This window comes from Oncorhynchus nerka, linkage group LG4 (assembly GCF_034236695.1).
Source record: "Oncorhynchus nerka isolate Pitt River linkage group LG4, Oner_Uvic_2.0, whole genome shotgun sequence".
Classification (NCBI taxonomy): domain Eukaryota; kingdom Metazoa; phylum Chordata; class Actinopteri; order Salmoniformes; family Salmonidae; genus Oncorhynchus; species Oncorhynchus nerka.
This window is the reverse complement of record NC_088399.1, coordinates 33,972,670-33,997,326: the sequence shown is the minus strand read 5'-3', so window position 1 is coordinate 33,997,326 and position 24,657 is coordinate 33,972,670. Positions and strand designations below refer to the sequence as shown.

The 24,657-nt window shown below is 44.2% G+C and overlaps 1 protein-coding gene across 2 annotated transcripts in view; it reads left to right on the top strand.

The window, feature by feature from the left end:
- The window catches only part of LOC115122653 (tyrosine-protein kinase ABL1-like), a 78,158-nt gene that overhangs the window by 49,324 nt on the left and 4,177 nt on the right, over positions 1-24,657 (top strand). The window contains exons 1-8 of one of the 2 annotated variants that reach the window (XM_029651895.2): positions 4,897-5,736; positions 9,748-9,912; positions 11,627-11,922; positions 14,275-14,547; positions 19,778-19,862; positions 20,031-20,208; positions 20,571-20,755; positions 20,901-21,053. In XM_029651895.2, the coding sequence (XP_029507755.1) occupies positions 5,652-5,736; positions 9,748-9,912; positions 11,627-11,922; positions 14,275-14,547; positions 19,778-19,862; positions 20,031-20,208; positions 20,571-20,755; positions 20,901-21,053 (1,420 nt within the window). In that variant the 5' untranslated portion in view covers positions 4,897-5,651. Of the gene's footprint in view, positions 1-4,896; positions 5,737-9,747; positions 9,913-11,626; positions 11,923-14,274; positions 14,548-19,777; positions 19,863-20,030; positions 20,209-20,570; positions 20,756-20,900; positions 21,054-24,657 lie in introns of those variants that run through there. The other variant, XM_029651888.2, reaches the window with a different exon arrangement.

Sequence of the window (24,657 nt, the reverse complement as noted above, 5' to 3'; positions counted from 1 at the left end):
GAAGAGATTTGCTTGGGCTAAGAAACATGATCAATGGACATTAGACCGAGTCCAAATTTGATATTTTTGGTTCCAACTGCCTTGTCTTTGTGAGACGCAGAGTAGGTGAACGGATGATCTCTGCATGTGTGGTTCCCACCATGAAGCATGGAGGAGGAGGTGTGATGGTGTGGGGTGCTTTGCTGGTAACACTATCAGTGATCTATTTAGAATTCAAGGCACACTTAACCAGCATGGCTACCACAGCATTCTGCAGCGACCCACCATCCCATCTGGTTTGCACTTTGTGGTGACTACCATTTTATTTGTCGACAGAACAGTGACCCAAAACACACCTCCTGGCTGTTTGACCAAGAGGGAGAGTGATGGAGTGCTGCATCAGATGACCTGGCCTCCACAATCCCCCGACCTCACCCAAATTGAGAGGGTTTGGGATGAGTCGGAATGCAGAGTGAAGGAAAAGCAGCTAGCAAGTGCTCAGCATATGTGGGAACTCCTTCAAGAATGTTGGAAAAGCATTCCAGGTGAAGCTGGTTGAGAGAATGCCAAGAGTGTGCAGAGTTTAAGGCAAAGTGTGGCTACTTTGAAGAATTTATTTAAACACTTTTTTTGCTTACTGCATGATTCCATATGCGTAATTTCATATTTTTGATGTCTTTACTATTATATTACAATGTAGAAAATAGTAAAAATAAAGAAAACCCTTGAATGAGTAGGTTACGTTACAGCCTGTTACACACAATACTCCATAATGACAAAGCAAAAGCTGTTTTTTGGGACTTTTTGCTAATTTATTAAAAATATAAAACTGAAGTAACTTCTTTACCTAAGTATTCAGCTCCTTTGCTATGAGACTTGAAATTTTGCTCCGGTGCATCCTGTTTCCATTGATTATCCTTGAGATGTTTCTACAACTCGATTGGAGTCCACCGGTGGTAAATTCAATTGATTGGACATGATTTGGAAAGGCACACACCTGTCTATATAAAGTCCCACAGTGCATGTCAGAGCATATTTGCCAAAATATGGCAGACAATAGAGTTCATTTTAGAATAAGGCTGTAAAGTAACAAAATGTGGAAAAAGCCAAGGGGTCTGAATACTTTCTGAATGCACTGTATGTGCATGTGTGCAGAGACGCACACAAACACACACACCATTGATTTGTCACCCGGTCGTCTTAAACGCTACCCTACCCAAAACCTTACCCTCCGGGCCCCACCATAAATGGCCCATCTCCCACCCCAGCTGTGCCATGCCGATGGGGGATATGTGGAACTCAAAACCCTTCTCATCTCCAGGCCTGCGAGGCCGAGACACCCAGGCTGCATTCTCTAGTGGCCCTGAGTCAACACACACACACACACCCGCGCGCCTGGTTCCTCACGGTCTGTCTTAGCAAGAGGGAGGCTGGACGAGTATCACTGGTGGCGCTAGGCTGGTTAGACGCAGCGATGGAATGAGGAGCCTTTCTATTATGGTGTAGAAACACTTCTAATGCTTATATTAACTTACAGCAGGGCACCTGTCTCTTTCCATTTCATTCATTTGAATTCTGGGTCCAATACTTTACGTTGCCTCACGAAGATGGGCAGGACGAGTGCCAAGTTCTGCATGGCTGACATTTCTTACATTGTTATACAATGTCTGTGTTTAATGATCAGCGTAGGTTACTTACCTTGTGTCTCAGAGAGACGCTGAGACGACTTTGTAAGAGAACTGACTGACGTCCTCGCTCTTAGCCCCATTTGGCAGAAAGCAGTAATGAGGATAAGACAGACAGACCCCTGGGGCCATACCAGTGTATATGTTTTGTTGGAAGCCTATGGTTACTTCTCTTCAATTCATCCAGTCCACAGCAACATGATGAATCCCAGAGCAGCTAATACCACTCTACTACCCATCTGTTGGTCTTTTACTCGTTTTCATTTCCCTTTCAACCGGAAATCATCCATATTAGTCAATGGTCACAGCAGCTATCATTACCAATTTTGCTTCTAATGATCTTTAGATGCATTCCTTTGTGACCTACACTAGAGGGGCTTGCGTTATATTAGTACATTTTCAGCATGAATATCCATATTCAGGTTACTACCTGAACATTGTCTGAATATTTTCCTTGTCCCACGTAATTACCGCTCTGTAAGGTTTGCTGTCAACACTAAAATGGTGTTTCACATTGCTGCTTTGTTTAGTTTAGTCCCCAACTCTCCTGTGCTGGAGGGGTTCGAAAAAGGGAACAAAGAACAGGGCAAAATAGGAAAAGGACCGAAAACCATCCTGTGTACGTCAGCTAACTGTTAACATACTGAGAGAGCCGGATTATATAAAACGCAATGGAGTGATTCTCCTATGAGCTCATCGCCAAACAATGTGCTTCATGTTTCTCCATCTGCAACCTTTTTCCCCCTCTCTTTTTTACAGCCTCGCCTCCATCTCTCCTCTTCCCTCTCTGCTCAGTGACTGTGGTGAGTTAATGGGGTTGTGGGGCGATGGAGGATGCGGGTACGTTTCTCTTTGATTATTGTGCAGGCACTGTGTGGGTGAGAGGAACGCACATGTTTGCCATGCCAGGCTGAGATGATGTTGGCATGTGACTGGATGCTCTGGGCACTTAGGTCATCACTTAGTGCAACGCCATGTGTCAGAATGCCTACATGTCACCCCCCCCCACGCCCGACATTAGTCACACAGTTAAGATACAGTAACTTGAATGAAAAAGATGCCCAGTTCAAACCCATGACCCTTTTGGATCCCACAGTCCATTGGGTAGCCTTAATATCCAAGAGTTTGAAGTATGGATTTCCATCCGATTTGAGGATCGCATAGAATGTTAGACTATTTTGTCAGTAAACCAAAAAAGTTGTGAATATTTCTCTCTCATTAGGAGAATCCTATTGTCTTCTTGGTGGCATATTACCACCTTCAAGACTGCTGCACTCACACCTCATAGACTGGCATAACAACCTCATTGACTGGCATAACAACCTCATAGACTGGCATAACAACCTCATAGACTGGCATAACAACCTCATAGACTGGCATAACAACCTCATTGACTGGCATAACAACCTCATAGACTGGCATAACAACCTCATAGACTGGCATAACAACCTCATTGACTGGCATAACAACCTCATAGACTGGCATAACAACCTCATAGACTGGCATAACAACCTCATTGACTGGCATAACAACCTCATAGACTGGCATAACAACCTCATAGACTGGCATAACAACCTCATAGACTGGCATAACAACCTCATAGACTGGCATAACAACCTCATAGACTGGCATAACAACCTCATAGACTGGCATAACAACCTCATAGACTGGCATAACAACCTCATAGACTGGCATAACAACCTCATTGACTGGCATAACAACCTCATAGACTGGCATAACAACCTCATAGACTGGCATAACAACCTCATTGACTGGCATAACAACCTCATAGACTGGCATAACAACCTCATAGACTGGCATAACAACCTCATAGACTGGCATAACAACCTCATTGACTGGCATAACAACCTCATAGACTGGCATAACAACCTCATAGACTGGCATAACAACCTCATTGACTGGCATAACAACCTCATTGACTGGCATAACAACCTCATAGACTGGGATAACAACCTCATAGACTGGCATAACAACCTCATAGACTGGCATAACAACCTCATTGACTGGCATAACAACCTCATAGACTGGCATAACAACCTCATAGACTGGCATAACAACCTCATTGACTGGCATAACAACCTCATAGACTGGCATAACAACCTCATTGACTGGCATAACAACCTCATTGACTGGCATAACAATAGCAACAGGCTCCTGGCCTTGATTCAGTCCTTTTATCAGTGTGCTTCTGGGCTGTGGAGTGACACATCTAAGGTTCCAGCCAGTCTGGAGTCACCCGCTGAAGTGTGCCTCTGATCTCTGCAGAGGTAAGACACACACACACACACACACACACACACACAGCATCTGCATAAAGGGAAGTGAATAACCTGCTGTTTTGAGGGATACTGGTCTCGAATGAAGTCACAAGTCTATCCGTCTAGGAATACCTAGGATAGGAGAAAGTAATCCCCCCCCCCCCCCCCTTAAAAGATTTAGTTGCACTACTGTTCCACTGGATGTCATAAGGTGAATGCACCAATTTGTAAGTCGCTCTGGAAAAGAGCGTCTGCTAAATGACTTAAATGTAATGTAAATGTCTATGACTATATTGAGTATTGCCTTCCGTCTATAGTGGTAACACTTAATTTACCCACAATTACCTCTGCACCTTTTATTGTGTCAATGTTCTGGTTTTGGAGCAACTGCATGGTTGTGCCTGTAATTGCCTATTCATTCAAGTGACTCTTGTTGATAACATTGCCAAGGCATAAGATGCTAAAGTATGACGCAACACATGTATGGCCACTCTAAAGACAGCTGAGAAAGGCATGTCGCAAGAGTGCCTGACTTCTGCCAGAGATTCTTTGTTCCTCACAGAAACAGCCAAACATTCTCTCCCTAGAAGCACATGGCCCTGCATGTTTCTTTTAGATGAATGTCTTTATTTTATCAGTTGAGACATATTAGATTTCACAGTTATCACAGTTCACCTCCAGTTGACACAGCCCGGGGCAATTCAACCTTATTTGAGTAGTTTAAAAGTTAAGGGAGGGCTTTTCTCTGTTATCTGACTGTGTAATAGCTCTCTACTCCAAGCTCCAACTATTGTGCCTTTAAAAAGCCAGCCATTTTCCAGACCCCACTCTCTAACCTGTAAACATTTTAGAACCGAGCAAGAGAAGGGGGGGGGGAGAAGTGAGGGTGGGGTTTGAAGTCCTGGAGGAGGGGCTTTAGAAAAAGTGTCTTGTGACTCTCAAACAGAAGGACAAAGAGAAACTTTTCAGAATGGACTTTTCAGTTTTAACTTCAAGTTTGGTTGTCAACAGAGGTTTCATCTGTCTTTTTGAATGTGTTTTTGGCACACTGGCATGTTTCTGTTTGTGTTCTTCTTGGTGTGTGTGTATAGTGGTTCTCTCTCTCACTTTCTTGAGTGTGTGTTGGGGGAGGTGGGAGGGCCCAACCAGCTGATGTCATTCAGTGCAGCAGGCAGATCCTGAAAGAGGCCCTTTGTTGGCAGCCTGTAGCACGAGTGAGTCCCTGTGCTTCTCCTGCTAACGGACACACACACACGCACACACAGGGGACAGGAGCGGGAATGGCACCATCCGGACTGCCCTACTGCCCACTCAACTGACACATCCGCATGTCCAGCACGCTTTCGGACACTTTTGGGTCGTTTCTGCCTCCTCCGGAGAGGAGCTAACCAAAAACAGAGAGAAAAAAAGATGGAGCCGCTTGGACTAGAAAGTTTGTAGACTTTGCTGGCAGCACAGAGTTCGCTTTTCTGTTTGGTGAAAGAGAGGAGAGAAAAGGGTAATAACAGCCAAAGATTCGGAGGAGAAAAGCAGAATCCCTTGTTCCTTAACCTTTTTATTCTTGTTCTTTGTTCATGTTCTTTGTCTTTTCATGACCGACCACAAAAAAATTCAAACTTTTTCTGTTGATCTGCCGTCGAAAGGTAACCGAAGGGACACTGGGCCGACAAACTAACAGGATTTTTAAAGTGGAAGCGAAAGAAAGCAAATGAAAATGTTGGAGATTTGCCTGAAATTGGTGGGGTGTAAATCTAAGAAAGGCCTCTCGTCCTCCTCCAGCTGCTACTTGGAAGGTAAGAATTTGAGGAACTGCTGTAGGGGGGTTGGCATGGGGTATTGCGATTTTTGTTTTGGGATTGATTCTCAGAGAAAGACAAAGATGGTCAGAGAAAGAAAGGAGAGGACAGTGTAGAGGAGCTGGTTGTGCTGGGCAGGGAGGTGAGAAGGTCGAGAGAGGGAGAAGATGAGCTCTCTAAGCCTCTGTCGTTCCTGGGCTCTGGAAAGCGGAGGAGGGGGAGAGAGGGAGAGGGAAGCCAGACACACTGGCTCGGTGCAGAGGAAAGAAGGGGGGGTGGAGAATACAAGGAAATCTGATTCCCGGCTGGGCCCGTTTTACTTTTGTTTATGAGGAGAGAGGATCTTATCTAAATCTACACTTTCCTTTTTGTGCTTTGCTAAGATTTACATCTTGTTTATTGCTTTTCTACGTTATGAAGTGCAAAGACAAGTTGAACTGAGTTGTAGAGGTTTTTTTTTAGGACTAAATGCCTTATAAAGTGTGCTATTGTACTTATTTTCCAAGCCTACACTCTGCCCTACTTGAAACAAAGATGAGCTAAATGGATTAGCCTGAATCAAAGATTAATGGAATTCTGGGAAATCCAGAGTACATTGAGTTTCAACCGTGAAATTGTTTTGTAATGGAAAACTGTGAAATGGCCCATGTCACATGCTCCCAGGCAGTGGTGTAAAGTACTTAAGTAAAAAATACTTGAAAGTACTACTTAAGTCGTTTTTTTGGGGTATCTGTACTTTACTTTACTATTTATATTTTGGGCAACTTTTACTTCTACATTTCTAAAGAAAATAATGTATTTTTTACTCCAAACATTTTCCCTGACACACAAAAGTAGTCCTTACATTTTGACAGGAAAATGGTCCAATTCACACACTTATCAAGAGAACAACCCTGGTCATCTCTACTGCCTCTGATCTGTCACTCACTAAACACAAATGCTTCGTTTATAAATTATTTGAGTGTTGGAGTGTGCCCTTGGCTATCTGTAAATGAAAGGGGGAAAAAAACTGCCGTCTGGTTTGCTTAATATAAGGAAGTTGAAATTATTTAAACTTTTACTTTTGATACTTAAGTACATTTTAGCGATTCCATTTACTTTTGCTACTTAAGTATATTTAAAACCAAATACTTTTAGACTTACTGCAGTAGCATTTTACTGAGTGACTTTCACTTTTACTTGCCTAATTTTCTATTAAGGTATCTTTACTTTTACTCAAGTATGACAATTGAGTACGTTTTTCCACCATTTCTCCCAGGATTGTGTAAAATGGTCCCGGAACACATTCCAGCAAAGTGAATGTTGATTCATCTTTATAACTTTACATACACAAAAATGAAGATGAACCAAAAAGCATGTTGAATGAACAGTCTCTGATTTGGAATTAAGTGTTCTGTATTTCTCTTAAAAAATTAAGCAATTCCCTCTAGAAGAATATCCACTGAATGAATTTGCAAGAGGAAAGATAAACCCCAATTTACTCTTCTTTCAGTTGACATTACTGATAGCAACAGTATGTGTTGCAAATTCTTCAATAACTCCTAGCAATTTTCACCTGTCCCCCTCTGTGTGGCAGGTTCACTCACCCTCATGTTTAATGCCCCAATGTTTGACCTAACCACAGTAGAGCTGGGGGGAGCTAACTAGTCTACAGCGGCACCAGCCACAGATCCAGATAGGATCTCCAAACAGTGGTTAGACCTCCAGATCTCAGGCTTGATCCAGCATCAAGCTCTTTGTCACCCGTCACAGTTGTCAACAGCCAGGTGATGCAACAGAATCGCCCAAGCGCAAGTTATTTTCCGTCCTTCACCTCACGTGGCTTGGCTCTACATCATGGAACTGGAATGTTTGGACCTACTGTGTTTTGATCTGAGGTCAAGAAGGTACTGGTTGTGATAAACTCCACCAGGCCAATCTCTGTATCCTGTGTTCTGTCAGTGTGTTTGGGGTTAGTTTCAGCTCATCAGTTCATCTCTAATACTCATACCATCTCTGTCATAGAGTGCCTCGATTTCCACACATATTTCATCACTGCTGGATGGATTCTCTTCCCCAGTAATGTAGTCAGGATATGATGTAATCCCCGCCTCTCCACGAGCTACTGCTGGATTTCTAGCTTTTCTTCTTTCTTTTTAGCCTCATGTTCAGTCTCATTCCATTTATCTCTCTGATATCATGCAGTGTATCAGTCTGCTGTCACTCTTCACTCACTAAGAGCAGAGGTGTTTGTGGTCAGTAAAATGGACATACAGTATGTGTAGGGGGTTGGCTGTTCTAGTGCCCACACACCAGTCTGTCCCCTCCACCCTCCTCCTCTCATGTCTTACTCAGTACACTCATTTGTTTATCTTCCTCCAACTCTGTTATTTCGTCACCATGCAACCTTCGTTTGCCAATGTTTATTCTCCAAAATCGAAGAGCTTATTTTTTCCGACTTGAATCATAGCCTTGGAGTTCGATTGATTTCAGCCGCTCACTTTCAGAAATCAAGCCGTCTTTCCTCATATGCACCCTTGCGCTTGTAGCCTATAGTTAGAAAGATAGGGATTCTCAAATGTCATGAATGATTATAGAGTGAGAGACCTTCTTTCTGCTCATTGTCTGAATGGTTAAGTTCTTTACTCTGCAATCCCAATCCACTGTTAACAGGAGGCCCCTCTACCAGTGGCTCAATGCTGGGGAGCAGAATGTGTTCAGACTCCTCGGGAATGTTCATCATGCACATCCCTAATGTCTGTCCTGTGCCCAGTACCCAGTTAGAGCCCCAGCGCATAGCACCCAGCCGGTCAGCAGTGTGTGGTAACCATGGATTTATTTGATCTCTCTCTGTGGCTCTCATCACGCTATGTATGCCCACAGTAGAACACAAAATAGCCTTCCAGTCTGCATTTCACCAGATTGCTCTGTCAGGGCTGTTGGCTTGACATAAGATACAAATAAAGATCATAACAATGAAGGATCAGTGCTTTGCCAGGGTTCACTATATCACAGCCTCCCTGTCTCCTGAATGGAATGTTTAGCATAAACCCAGTGGTTTAGCCTACTACCAACAGGCCTGTCCTTTCTCTCATCACCCTGGCTTTCTCAGGCCGTGTCCGAGCTGAGGAGGTGTGTGGTGAGAGGCGCAAGGTGCTGAAACAGCTGATTTGGCCACACAATGAAGTCACCATCACACAATAAAGTCACCTCTATCTCTTCCCCTTTCTCTTTCCTTTGTTTCCACCTCTCTTCTGCAACTCTCTCTCTCCAGTCCTGGTGACATTGATGTGTCATCCAGATCCCTCTCAGGCTCTCAAACTCCCATTATTTGGGTATAATGAGCATAATCTGTTGTTGTAGTGCCTGTAAACAATGTTATTTCAGACCTTATTGGAAGCTTATCACAGTTAGAATTTCCCTTCTTACTACGACATTGCAGGCAAAGATGGGTCAACTCTTATTGGAGAGTCTTGTTATTGAAAACAATGTCTTGAAATTGAAGCAAAGCTGTGGTACTCCAGGAAATGAAAGGTAAGTAGTGCAGAGATGGACAATGTTATCGGCCTGGTCTTAATGAAAGATCTCAGTTCATATTGCTGCCTTTAATACCATAGTCAAATCACAGCTGCTGTGCAGGCCAGCACAATAGTGCAACCATGAAACCTTTTCTGAGAAATGTTCCTTCGGTGTGACGGGGGGGGGGGGGGGGGGAGTTTTTTCTTTAAAGAACAGGCTACATATACAGGTGTGAATGACTTTAGTGTTTGTAATGTGTTAAGTGTCTGTGTGTGTTCCTGGAATAGCCTGAAGACTGAAATGTCAGTACATTGAGAATGTATTTTTCTCTTATGTCTGTTTCTATGACATGGTGATAGAAAGTCTATTGACTTGATTAGTTGTTGGTTTACTTAACACAGATCTGATCGACTCACTCCCAGTTCCCGATCTCGCTCTTTCCCCCAATGTCCACTTGTTTAATAGATAAAGACATGTTCTCACGTTGGACCTGTCTGTTGTGTGTTCCAGAAGCTCTCCAGAGACCAGACTTTGAGCCCCAGGGTCTGACCGAAGCGGCCCGCTGGAACTCAAAAGAGAACCTGCTGGCCGGGCCCAGCGAGAATGACCCCAACCTTTTTGTTGCGCTGTATGACTTTGTGGCCAGTGGGGACAACACTCTCAGCATAACTAAAGGTAAGAGAATGTGTGTGAGTGCGTGTGTGACAGGAAATTGCGATCAAATGCAGTACTGTGACTTGAAATGGAACAGTCCCCAGCTCTGCACTGTGAGTCTGTCTCTGTGAGGGTCCATTAGTTTCCCATCACAGAACCGTCTCTGTGAGGGTACATTCGTTTTCCATCACAGAACAGTCTCTGTGAGGGCACATTAGTTCCCCATCACAGAACCGTCTCTGTGAGGGCACATTAGTTTCCCATCAGAGAACCGTCTCTGTGAGGGTACATTAGTTTCCCGTCAGAGAACTGTCTCTGTGAGGGTACATTAGTTTCCCGTCAGAGAACCGTCTCTGTGAGGGTACATTAGTTTCCCGTCAGAGAATTGTCTCTGTGAGGGTACATTAGTTTCCCGTCAGAGAACCGTCTCTGTGAGGGTACATTAGATTCCCGTCAGAGAACCATCTCTGTGCTCTGAAACGTTTAACAGTAAAACCGTCCATCATAGCCCAGAGAGCATCAACAGGCTGTGTGAATATACTCCCTCTGGTCTTATTGTTGTCAGGGACCTGCCTTCGTCATGGGGTCAATGTGCAAAACGGCCCTTATCAGCGGTAGATAAGCAGGACTGTGTGTGTGAACTGCTTGTGTTTTTATCTTAATTTAAAAGTTCTGACTGCGCTGAGATGGGTACAGTGTCCTCTCGGGGGGATGGGGAGGGTTTAGACTGTCTGGAAATCCACATATTTGTGTCCCGTTCCCTATCTCTCCTTGATTGTCAGCTAGGTCGAACATATACAGGCTAAGACAACGTAATGATTCCATGTGTCAGCGTTAAAACATAAAACAAATCATTGGACGAGCGCTGTTGCTAGCTGCTACTGCTATTGCTAACTAGCATAGCTGGTCCCATTGTGGCAAAGAGCTCTTTCCACTGGAGCGGCTGGAACACAATGCAGCAGGCAGGAGAGAGAGAGATGCAAAAATTCATATTTAAATACCAGGAAATAAAAAGGCAAAATACGTTATGTAATAAGGCAATCTAAATAGTTGTGTCACTAAGGCTATATAAGGGTAGATTTTATACAGAAGTCTATAAAAAAAAGTATTGAATTTAGGGCTTCTTACTAAACAAGTTGGGTTGGCATCGTATCTTCATATCTCCAAATTGAAAAGTACAGTTTTCATGTTAATGTTTAAAAATACATATATTATTAACTAATACACTTTTGCATTAAACTCTCTTGTGTGAATTGTAGTTTATGCTGAGCCGCTATGCTGAGTCTAAAACCAGGATCAGACAGTGACATCAACCCTGCTAACCCCATAACCAATGGGAAAAAAACCCAATGTCACAATCTGAGTAAACATTACATTAGATACAGTGGATTAACCACTCTGGCTCAGTCTCAGAATACTGAGTATGTGGCGCTTTCATGTTGGTCTATGATGCAACTGGAAATAAACGTTAGCACAAGCTCAGCGCAAGCATTGCCTCAATTATGTAGAACCTTTAGGATAGTAACTATACTAGTCATTTATAGCAACCAATCAACCATTCTATAGTAAGTCTCTTTTACATGTGACGTTTCTCCTTTAACCAGTAGAAATCTACTTGGAGTGGTGTCTATATAAAAACCGCCTGCCGTACTCCTTAAAGGTCTCGCATGTAGTGTAGAATCCCCCTGTAGTTTCCCCTGATTTCACCCTAATGGCATGTCCACCCGTGCTGCAGGAGAGAAGCTGCGAGTCCTGGGTTATAACCATAATGGGGAGTGGTGCGAGGCACAGACCAACCACGGCCAGGGCTGGGTGCCCAGTAACTACATCACCCCGGTCAACAGCCTGGAGAAGCACAGCTGGTACCATGGGCCTGTGTCGCGCAACGCTGCTGAGTACCTGCTCAGCTCGGGTATCAACGGCAGCTTCCTGGTCAGGGAGAGCGAGAGCAGCCCCGGGCAGAGGTCTATCTCACTGCGCTACGAGGGTCGCGTCTACCATTACAGGATCAACACGGCCTCCGACGGGAAGGTGAGGATATACAGTACACACACACCTCCTACCTCTACTCTATCACATCACATCTTCATATGTAAAGGTGCCCAGACAGAGACCAATGGTGTAAGTACTTAAGTAAAAATACTTGAAAGTACTACTTAATTTGTTTTTGGGGGTATCTTTACTTTACTATTTTATATTTTTGGCTACTTTTACTTCACTACATTTATGTACTTTATGAAAATATTATACTTTTTACTCCATACATTTTCCCTGACACCCAAATGTACTCGTTACATTTTGAATGCTTAGCCTGATAGGAACATTATCTAATTCACACAATTGTCAAGAGAACACCCCTGGTCATCCCTACTGCCTCTCGTCTGGCGAACTCACTAAGCACATGCTTCGTTTGTAAATGATGTCTAAATGTTGGAGCATGCCTCTGGCTAGCCGTAAATAAAAAATAAGAAAATTGTGCCATATGGTTTGCTTAACATAAGGAATTTGAAATTATTTATACTTTTACTTTTGATACTTAAGTATATTTTAGCAATTACATTTACTTTTGATACTTACGTATATTTAAAACCAAATGCTTTAAGACTTTTACTCAAGTAGGGTTGTACTGGGCAACATTTACTTAAGTCATTTTCTGTTAAGATACTTTTACTCAAGTATGACAATTGGGTACTTTTCCCACCACTGCCAGAGTCCTATGTCCCCAAGTCCTAAACATCCATGGGTTTTACCTCTCTCTGGTTAAGTGATTATTGGAGGCAGCTGTAAGTGGCATGACTGTCTCACTGAGCTCCTCTGGTTAAACAGCCCATTAAGCTGTGGCCAAGGCAGACAGTGGGCTTTAGTGTAGGTCTCCACAGAGCAGCTTACTGTACCTCCTCTGGGAAAGGCTCATTTAGAGAGGACACGGCAGGTCTGGAACTGGTTACGGTTAGAGGCCTATATTTCAACACTCTAAAATGGCCTCTCCTCTCCTTCATGACCACTGACCTCAATAGAAAGATGCTGAGGACCAAATCCAGGTGAAAGTACAGTGAGTGGAAAAATCAGTACCTAATAGTTCATTATCAACCTATTATATTTTCAGCTCAACCAGCATCATCATTCATTGCAGAAGCCTGTCCGTTTGAAGGAAAGGAGGCTGTATGTGACTGTTAGGACACACTGTTATTGTGCTATACCAACCGTTATTAGTGGTCAGGAGGAATGGAGACTGGGAAATGAGTATTAGGATAGTCAGTCTGCCAGCTGTCTTCTCCCCTCTCTTAACCCAGCTGTCTGTCAGGCCAGCTGAGGTAAACCACCTCCACCGCAGGACAGCTGCCATCCTTTCTATGTCATACGGATCCCAGCATTCCTCACTGCACAGAGGTGAGCGAGTGGAACGGCATGCACGAGAGGAATGCTCCAAACGACCTCTCTGTTCCACACCAGACCAGCACGCGCACACAAACACACACACGTAGACAAAATGACACACACACACTGGTCTCGTGCGTGTGTGTGTTAAAGTATCAATCTCCTACCCTCCCTGTCCCCTGCAGTTCCGCTATCTCCCACTGTGCTCACAATCAGCCGGCTGGAATGCAGACTTTCCCAATATGTGTACCTCTCCTGTCTGTGGAACACTCCTCATATCACCCCCACACAACACAATGATTGACAGTATACTGATCAGCCCAGATTCTTGTGTTAATGAAATTGAGCTCCCGCTTGGATGGTTTTTACTGAGACAGGCCCTGATAAGTGGTCAAGTTGGAGCTTTAAGCTGAATGTGAGGTAGTTGAACAACGGAACAGGCCTCTTTATTGTTCCAGACCTTCGGATGCGGCTCTTTTCAGGTTCTTTCACGACCTACCTACTCAGTTAGTACCTACTTACATTATCTCCATTTACATTATGTTATAAACTCTGGAAATCCATCCAGATATGAAGAGTGCGGAATGTTTCCACAGTGGAACACAGGATCTGGGACTGTGGTCTTATATAAGACATGGACAATGTTCAGTCAGCCTTGACCAATATCTCTCGCCAGAGATCATCTGCTGCTGAAAAGTGCTTTTCTTGCTCTCCGTGCTTTCTGAGTGTGCTGCTTTTCCACATATTATCATATCCAGACAGTTCAGGTGATTCATACTACAGAATCATGTATCTATCCTCTTTGGTGTTCATCTATTAGACACTTTAATGTAAAGTTACCTATTTAACGTCTATGTAACTCGAGCTGGATTTAAACCCACATCTCCGGTGTTGTTCCAACCAACCTCTCACTCCCAAGGTCATTGAATCTCCTTTCTGTTATGGGCTTAACAGTCATAGAGTCTCAACTGGAAATGGTCTCTTCCCTCTTCTCCCTTTCCCCAGCTATATGTGTCGTCTGAGAGTCGATTCAACACCCTGGCAGAGCTGGTTCACCACCACTCCACGGTAGCCGATGGCCTCATCACCACACTGCACTACCCGGCGCCCAAACGCAACAAGCCCACCATCTATGGCGTGTCACCCAACTATGACAAGTGGGAGATGGAGCGCACCGACATCACCATGAAGCACAAGCTGGGCGGGGGCCAGTACGGAGAGGTCTACGAGGGGATCTGGAAGAAGTACAGCCTCACCGTGGCCGTCAAGACCCTCAAGGTACACGTCTCAGGGGGTTTGTTGGGAGTCCAGGGATTAAACCATCAGAATGAGTTGATGACAGTGTTTTTGTTTTATTTGTCACATACACCGGATAGGTGCAGTGAAATGTGTTGTCTTACAAGGTCAGCCATAATAGTAGTATGGCGCTCATGGATCAAATTAGGGTTAAGTGCCTTGCTCAAGGGCACATCAACAGATTTTTCACCTTGTCGGCTCAGGTATTCGAACCAGCTACCTTTCGGTTACTGGCCCAACGCTCTAGCCGCTAGGCTACCTGCCACCCTAATGTAGTGCTGTAGTCAATATTGTCTGTAGTAGTTCGTTTTTGTTTATTTTTGTATTTCTTTTTTTGTAGTAGTTAATAGTGCAGTTGTCAATATTGTCTTTTAGCTGCTTGTAGTCTTAGTTAGGCAGTTGTAAAATAACAGTGGAGTTTCAGGATGGTGTGATGGGAACTGGGAACTGTGCTGAGTATACCACCACCTGGTGTAGAACAGAAGAAGGTTACCCAGTTTAGACATCTGCTGAGCAAACACACTTATTGTAACGCTTCTATAGGTAGAAACATGTGAAGCTAGCCATGCGTATAGTCTACAGTGCCATCAAAGTATTCACACCCCTGGACTTTTTACACATTTTGTTACAGCCTGGATTTAAAATGGATTACATTTAGATTTTTGGTCACTGGCCTACTACACACAATACCACATAATGTCAAAGAGGAGTTATGTTTTTTGAAATGATAAATTAATTGAAATGGCTTGAGTCAATAAATATTCAAACCCTTTCTTATGGCAAACCTAAATAAGTTCAGGAGTAAAAGGATTGCTGAACAAGTCACATAATAAGTTGCATGGACTTGTGTGCAATAATTGTGTTTAACATAGTTTTTTAATCACTACCTCATCACTGTACCCCACACATACAATTATCTGTAAGGCCCCTCAGTCGAGCAGTGAATGTCAAACACAGATTCAACTACAGAGACCAGGGAGGTTTTCCAATGCCTCGCAAAGAAGGGAACCTATTGATAGATGAGTAAAAATAACAAAATTAAAAAGCAAACACTGAATATCCCTTTGAGCCTGGTTAAGTTATTAATTACACTTTGGATGGTGTATCAATACACCCTGTCACTATAAAGATACAGGCGTCCTTCCTAACTCAGTTACCGGAGAGGAAGGAAGCTGTTCAGGGATTTCGCCATGATGCCAATGGTGATTTTAAAATCAAATCAAATTTATTTAAATAGCCCATCTTACATCAGCTGATATATTAAAGTGCTGTACAGAAACCCAGCCTAAAACCCCAAACAGCAAGCAATGTAGGTGTAGAAGCACGGTGGCTAGGAAAAACTCCCAAGAAAGGCCAAAACCTAGGAAGAAACCTAGAGAGGAACCAGGCTATGAGGGTGGCCAGTCCTCTTCTGGCTGTGCCGGGTGGAGATTATAACAGAACATGGCCAAGATGTTCAAATGTTCATAAATGACCAGCATGGTCAAATAATAATAATCACAGTGGTTGTCGAGGGTGCAACAGGTCAGTACCTCAGGACTATATGTCAGTTGGCTTTTCATAGCCGATGATTGAGAGTATCTCTACCGCTCCTGCTGTCTCTAGAGAGTTGAAAACAGCAGGTCTGGGACAGGTAGCACGTCCGGTGAACAGGTCAGGGTTCCATAGCCGCAGGCAGAACAGTTGAAACTGGAGCAGCAGCACGGCCAGGTGGACTGGGGACAGCAAGGAGTCATCATGCCAGGTAGTCCTGAGACATGGTCCTAGGGCTCAGGTCCTCCGAGAGAGATAGAAAGAGAGAATTAGAGAGAGCGTACTTAAGTTCACACAGGACACCGGATAAAACAGGAGAAGTACTCCAGATATAACAGACTGAACCTAGCCCCCCGACACAAATTACTGCAGCATAAATACTGGAGGCTGAGACAGGAGGGGTCAGGAGACACTGTGGCCCCATCCGATGATACCCCTGTACAGGGCCAAACAGGCAGGATATAACCCCACCCACTTTGCCAAAGCACAGCCCCCACACCACTAGAGGGATATCTTCAATCACCAACTTACCATCCTGAGACAAGGCCGAGTATATCCCACAAAGAGCTCCGCCACGGCACAACCCAAGGGGGGGCGCCAACCCAGACAGGAAGATCACATCAGTGACTCAACCCACTCAAGTGACGTCCCCCTCCTAGGGACGGCATGGAAGAGCACCACCAGTAAGCCAGTGACTCAGCCCCTGTAATAGGGTTAGAGGCAGAGAATCCCATTGGAGAGAGGGGAACTTGCCAGGCAGAGACAGCAAGGGTGGTTCGTTGCTCCAGAGCCTTTCCGTTCACCTTCACACTCCTGGGCCAGACTACACTCAATCACAGGACCTACTGAAGAGATGAGTTTTCAATAAAGACTTAAAGGTTGAGACCGAGTCTGCTTCTCTCACATGGGTAGGCAGACCATTCCATAAAAATTGAACTCTATAGGAGAAATCCCTGCCTCCAGCTGTTTGCTTAGAAATTCTAGGGATGACAATTAGGACAATTAGGAGGCCTGCGTCTTGTGACCTTGTACTTGTAGGTATGAACGGCAGGACCAAATCGGAAAGATAGGCAGGAGCAAGCCCATGTAATGCTTTGTAGCCCTTGCCTTAACAGGAAGCCAGTTTAGGGAGGCTAGCACTGGAGTAATATGATTTTGGGGTTCTAATCAGGATTCTAGCAGCAGTATTTAGCACTAGCTGAAGTTTATTTAGTGCTTTATCCAGGTAGCCGGAAAGTAGAGCATTGCAGTAGTCTACCCTAGAAGTAACAAAAGCATGGATTAATTTTTCTGCATCATTTTTGGACAAAGTTTCTGATTTGTGCAATGTTATGTGTTATGAAAAAATTGTCGGAACTAGAAGCACAAGCATTTCGCTACACTCGCATTAACATCTGCTAACCATGTGTATGTGACAAATAAAATTTGATTTGATTTGAAAAGCAGCACTAAGGTCTAGGAGCACGAGGACAGATGCAGAGCCTCGGTCTGACACCATTAAAATGTAATTTACCACCTTCACAAGTGTCTCAGTGCTATGATGGGGTCTAAAACCAGACTGAAGCATTTCGTATACAGTGTTTGTCTTCAAGAAGGTAGTGAGTTGCTGCGCAACAGCTTTTTCAAAAACAATTGAGAGGAATGGAAGATTCGATATAGGCCGATAGTTTTTAATATTTTCTGGGTCAAGATTTGGCTTTTTCAGGTGAGGCTTTATTACTGCCACTTTTAGTTAGTTTGGTACACATCCGGTGGATAGGGAGCCATTTATTATGTTCAACATAGGAGGGCCAAGCACAGGAAGCAGCTGTTTCAGTAGTTTAGTTGGAATAGGGTCCAGTATGCAGCTTGAAGGTTGCATACTGCCATGATTATTTTCATCATTGTGTCAAGAGATATAGTACTAAAACACTTGAGTGTCTCCCTTGATCCTAGGTCCTGGCAGAGTTGTGCAGACTCAGGACAACTGAGCTTTGGAGGAATACACAGATTTAAAGAGGAGTCCGAAATTTGCTTTCCAATGATCATGATCTTTTCCTCAAAGAAGTTCATGAATTTATTACTGCTGAAGTGAAAGTCATCCTCTCTTGGGGAATGCTGCTTTTTAGTTAGCTTTGCGATAGTATCAAAAATACATTTCGGATTGTTCTTATTTTCCTCAATTAAGTTGTAAAAATAGGATGATGTAGCAGCAGTGAGGGCTCTTCGGTACTGCACGGTACTGTCTTTCCAAGCTAGTCGGAAGACTTCCAGTTTGGTGTGGCGACATTTCCGTTCCAATTTTTTGGAAGCTTGCTTCAGAGTTCGGGTATTTTCTGTGTACCAGGGAGCTAGTTTCTTATGACAAATGTTTTTAGGGGTGCAACTGCATCTAGGGTATTACGCAAGGTTAAATTGAGTTCCTCAGTTAGGTGGTTCAGTTAACCTCAGTTAACTGATTTTTGTCCTCTGACGTCCTTGGGTAGGCAGAGGGAGTCTGGAAGGGCATCAAGGAGTCTTTGGGTTGTCTGAGAATTTATAGCATGACTTTTGATGTTCCTTGTTGGGGTCTGAGGAGATTATTTGTTGCGATTGCAAACGTAATAAAATGGTGGTCCGATAGTCCAGGATTATGAGGAAAAACATTAAGATCCACAACATTTTATTCCATGGGACAAAACTAGGTCCAGAGTATGACTGTGGCAGTGAGTAGGTCCAGAGACATGTTGGACAAAACCCACTGAGTTGATGATGGCTCCGAAAGCCTTTTGGAGTGGGTCTGTGGACTTTTCCATTTGAATATTAAAGTCACCAAAAATTAGAATATTATCTGCTATGACTACAAGGTCCGATAGGAATTCAGGGAACTCAGTGAGGAACGCTGTATATGGCCCAGGAGGCCTGTAAACAGTAGCTATAAAATGACTAGAAGCTCAATAGACGAAAACATCTGGGGGTTTTTGTAAATTGAAATTTGCTTAAAACATTTCGAGTTTAATGGCTGTGATAGGAGAAAACTGAGGATGGATCAACAACATTGTCATTACTCCACAATACCAACCTAAATGACAGAGTGAAAAGGAAGCCTTTACAGAATAAAAAATATTCTAAAACATGCATCCTGTTTGCATTAAAGTAATACTGCAAAAAAAGGTGGCACTGGCAATCTACACTGGAGTTGCTTTTACCAAGAACACACTGGCAATCTACACTGGAGTTGCTTTTACCAAGAACACACTGGCAATCTACACTGGAGTTGCTTTTACCAAGAACACACTGGCAATCTACACTGGAGTTGCTTTTACCAAGAACACACTGGCAATCTACACTGGAGTTGCTTTTACCAAGAACACACTGGCAATCTACACTGGAGTTGCTTTTACCAAGAACACAGTAAATGTTCCTGAGTGGCCGAGTTACAGTTTTGAATTAAATCTACTTGACAATCTATGGCAAGATCTGAAAAGGGTTGTCTAGCAATCATCAACAAACAATTTGGCAGAGCTTGAATAACTGTTTTAAGAATAATGTGCAAATATTGTACAATCCATTTTGAATTCAGGCTGTAACACAACAAAATGTGGAATATGTCAAGGGGTATGAATGCTTTCTGAAGGCAGTGTAGATGTAGCTAACTCTTTGAATATATTTTCACCTGATGTGTGTGGTTGACCCTCTGGCCCTGTTCTCACCCACTCAGGAGGACACCATGGAGGTGGAGGAGTTCCTAAAGGAGGCTGCTGTCATGAAGGAGATCAAACACCCCAACCTGGTGCAGCTACTGGGTGAGTTACTGGGTTATGTCTCAGGCTGCGTCTCAAACAGCACCCTATTCCCTTGATATTGCACTACTTTTAACTAGAGCCCTCAGTCTTAATTGTCTCTTTGTGAAATGCCACACTGTACTGCCATTGTCAGTACTGTGACTAACTCTGCCTCTCTCTCTCTGCCAGGTGTGTGCACGCGGGAGCCCCCATTCTACATCATCACAGAGTTCATGACCCATGGCAACCTGCTGGACTACCTGAGGGAGTGTAACAGGGAGGAGGTGAACGCTGTGGTGCTGCTCTACATGGCCACGCAGATCTCCTCCGCCATGGAGTACCTAGAGAGGAAGAACTTCATCCACAGGTGAGACATGACAATAGCTTAACCTCAGTTTCTCTCTCTTCGCATTTCTTACCTTTCACTAACCTCCCCTGCCCCTCACTCTTGCCTATCATTTGTCCTCCCCTCCCCCAGACAGAAATATCACATGTGCGCTGTTGCTGTGAGATTGACTTTGCCCCAGCATGTTTTATTATGGCCTAGAAGATGTGATTTATGTCCTCTTGTCGATTCCCCAATTTGCTTTTAATTGTCAAGCTTGTTGAGACTCAGCTTCATACTCAAGTGCCCACGTAACAGACAACACCTAAAGACATGAATATTAGAAGAGAATTGCCATCCTAAAAAAATACATCATGCTCATCTGTTTTCGCTCTGTGCTCCAGGGACCTGGCAGCCCGTAACTGTCTGGTGGGGGAGAACCACCTGGTGAAGGTGGCAGACTTCGGGCTGAGCAGGCTGATGACGGGGGACACGTACACGGCCCACGCTGGGGCCAAGTTCCCCATCAAGTGGACCGCCCCGGAGAGCCTGGCCTACAACAAGTTCTCCATCAAATCTGACGTCTGGGGTGAGTTTGAATATGACACAGTAACTCAATGACAAATGTATTTCTGATATTTAGAATTAGTTATGTCATTGTGATTACAATGTCATAGTCTTGTTTTGGCATGCAAATAGACTAATCTCTGTACTTTGTTATCCCAAACTCCCAGCGTTCGGTGTGTTGCTGTGGGAGATCGCCACCTATGGGATGTCTCCGTACCCTGGCATAGACCTCTCCCAGGTGTATGAGCTCCTAGAGAAGGACTACCGCATGGACCGTCCGGAGGGCTGCCCAGAGAAGGTCTACCAGCTCATGAGGGCCTGTGAGTACACATACATCTGTCTATGTCTAAATGGCACAGCCTGGCTTCTCAAAATAGTTCTCTAACTACCTTCATCATGTTTTGTTTGTTTAATGTCTACTTGAATGAAGTCATTGAGTGCTTAATGACTAACTATACTGAACAAAAATATAAACGCAACATGTAAAGTGTTGGTCCCATGTTTCATGAGCTGAAATAAAAGATCCCAGAAATGTTCCATACGCCAAAAAGCTTATTTCTATCATTTTTTTCCACAAATTTGTTGACATCCCTGTCAATATAATATATCAATCAAATCAAATGTATTTGTCACATACACATGGTTAGCAGATGTTAATGCGAGTGTAGCGAAATGCTTGTGCTTCTAGTTCCGACAATGCAGTAATAACCAACGAGTAATCTAACCTAACAATTCCAAAACTACTACCTTATACACACAAGTGTAAAGGGATAAAGAATATGTACATAAAGATATATGAATGAGTGATGCTACAGAACGGCATAGGCAAGATGCAGTAGATGGTATCGAGTACAGTATATACATATACATATGAGATGAGTAATGTAGGGTATGTAAACATTATATTAAGTAGCATTGTTTAAAGTGGCTAGTGATATATTTTACATCAATTTCCATCAATTCCCATTATTAAAGTGGCTGGAGTTGAGTCAGTGTGTTGGCAGCAGCCACTCAATGTTAATGGTGGCTGTTTAACAGTCTGATGGCCTTGCGATAGAAGCTGTTTTTCAGTCTCTCGGTCCCTGCTTAGATGCACCTGTACTGACCTCGCCTTCTGGATGATAGCAGGGTGAACAGGCAGTGGCTCGGGTGGTTGTTGTCCTTGATGATCTTTATGGCCTTCCTGTGACATCGGGTGGTGTAGGTGTCCTGGAGGGTAGGTAGTTTGCCCCCGGTGATGCGTTGTGCAGACATCACTACCCTCTGGAGAGACTTACGGTTGTGGGCAGAGCAGTTGCCGTACCAGGCGGTACGATAGGATGCTCTCGATTGTGCATATGTAGAAGTTTGTGAGTGCTTTTGGTAACAAGCCAAATTTCTTTAGCCTCCTGAGGTTGAAGAGGCGCTGCTGCGCCTTCTTCACGACGCTGTCTGTGTGGGGGGACCAATTCAGTTTGTCCGTGATGTGTACGTCGAGGAACTTAAAACTTACTACCCTCTCCACTACTGTCCCATCAGGAGGATGGAACAGGAGAGGGTTCAGAACTCACCCTTGTGGGGCCACAGTGTTGAGGATCAGCGGGGTGGAGATGTTGTTACCTACCCTCACCACCTGGGGGTGGCCCGTCAGGAAGTCCAGTACCCAGTTGCACAGGGAGGGGTCGAGACCCAGGGTCTCGAGCTTGATGACGAGTTTGGAGGGTACTATGGTGTTAAATGCTGAGCTGTAGTCGATGAACAGCATTCTCACATAGGTATTCCTCTTGTCCTTCAGCTGCAGTGAAGGAGAGTCCGCAGGTTTTGTTTGCGGGCCGTGTCAGTGGCACTGTATTGTCCTCAAAGCGGGCAAAAAAGTTATTTAGTCTGTCTGGGAGCAAGACATCCTGGTCCGTGACGGGGCTGGTATTCTCTTTGTAATCCGTGATTGACTGTAGACCCTGCTACATACCTCTTGTGTCTAAGCCGTTGAATTGTGACTCCACTTTGTCTCTATACTGACGCTTAGCTTGTTGGATTGCCTTGCGGAGGGAATAGCTACACTGTTTGTATTCGGTCATGTTTCCAGTCACCTTGCCCTGGTTAAAAGCAGTGGTTCGCGCTTTCAGTTTCACGTGTATGCTGCCATCAATCCACGGTTTCTGGTTTGGGAATGTTTTAATCATTGCTATGGGAAAGACATCGTCAATGCACTTTCTAATGAACTCGCTCACCGAATCAGTCTATTCGTCAATGTTGATGTTGGAAGCAATGAGGAACATATCCACGTGATCGAAGCAGTCTTGAAGCGTGGAATCAGATTGGTCGGACCAGCTTTGAACAAACCTGAGCGCGGGAGCTTCTTGTTTTAGTTTCTGTCTGTAGGCAGGGAGCAACAAAATGGAGTCGTGGTAAGCTTTTCCGAAAGGAGGGCGGGGGAGGGCCTTATATGCGTCGCGGAAGTTATAATAGCAATGATCCAAGGTTTTACCAGCCCTGGTTGCGCAATCGATATGCTGATACATTTTAGGGAATCTTGTTTTCAGATTAGCCTTGTTAAAATCCCCAGCTACAATGAATGCAGCCTCGGGATATGTGGTTTCCAGTTTGCAAAGAGTTATATAAAGTTTGTTCAAGGCCATCGATGTGTCTGCTTGGGGAATATATACGGCTGTGATTGTAATCGAAGAGAATTCCCTTGGTGGATAAAGCAGTCAACATTTGATTGTGAGGAATTCTAAATCAAGTGAACAGAAGGACTTGAGTTCCTGTATGATGTTATGATCACACCACGTCTCGTTAATCATAAGGCATACCCCCCCGTCCCTCTTCTTAGCAGAAAGATATTTGTTTCTGTCAGCGTGAAGAAACCAGCTGGCTGCACCGACTCCGTTAGCGTCTCTCGAGTGAGCCATGTTTCCGTGAAGCAAAGAACGTTACAGTCTCTGATGTCTCTCTGGAATGCTACCCGTGCTCGGATTTCATCAACCTTGTGGTCAAGAGACTGGACATTGGCGAGTAGTATGCTGGGGAGTGGTGCGCGATGTGCCCGTCTCTGGAGCCTGACCAGAAGACAGCTTCGTTGCCTCTTTTACGACGCCGTTGTTTTGGGTCGCAGGCTGGGATCCATTCCGTTGTCCTGGGTGGAAGGCAGAACACAGGATCCGCTTTGCGAAAGTCATATTCCTGGTCGTACTGATGGTGAGTTGACGTTGCTCTTATATTCAGTACTTCTTCCCGACTGTATGTAATGAAACCTAAGATTACCTGGGGTACCAATGTAAGAAATAACACGTCAAAAAACAAAATACTGCATAGTTTCCTAGGAACGCGAAGCGAGGCAGCCATCTCTGTCGGCACCGGAAGTACTATATATAATCCACCCACCTGACAGCTGTGGCATATCAATAAGCTGATTAAACAGCATGATCATTACACAGGAGCCCCTTGTGCTGGGGATAATAAAAGGCCACTCTAAAATGTGCCATTTTGTCAAACAACACAATGGCCACCGATGTCTCAAGTTTTGAGGGTGCGTGCAATTGGCATGCTGACTGCAGAAATGTCCACCAGAGCTGTTGCCAGAGAATGTTAATTTCTCTACCATAAGCCGCCTCCAACGTCAGTTTTGAGAATTTGGCAGTACGTCCAACCGGCCTCACTATCCACAGACCTTGTGTATGGCGTCATGTGGGGGAGCGGTTTGCTGATGTCAACGTTGTGACAGTGCAGTTATGGTTTGGGCAGGCATAAGCTACAGACAACGAACACAATTGCATTTTATCAATAACAATTTGAGTGCACAGAGATACTGTGATGAGATCCTGATGCCCATTGTCGTGCCATTAATCTGCTGCCATCACCATGTTTCAGCATGATAATGCACAGCCCCATGTCGCAAGGATCTGTACACAATTCCTGGAGGCTGTAATTGTCCCAGTTCTTCCA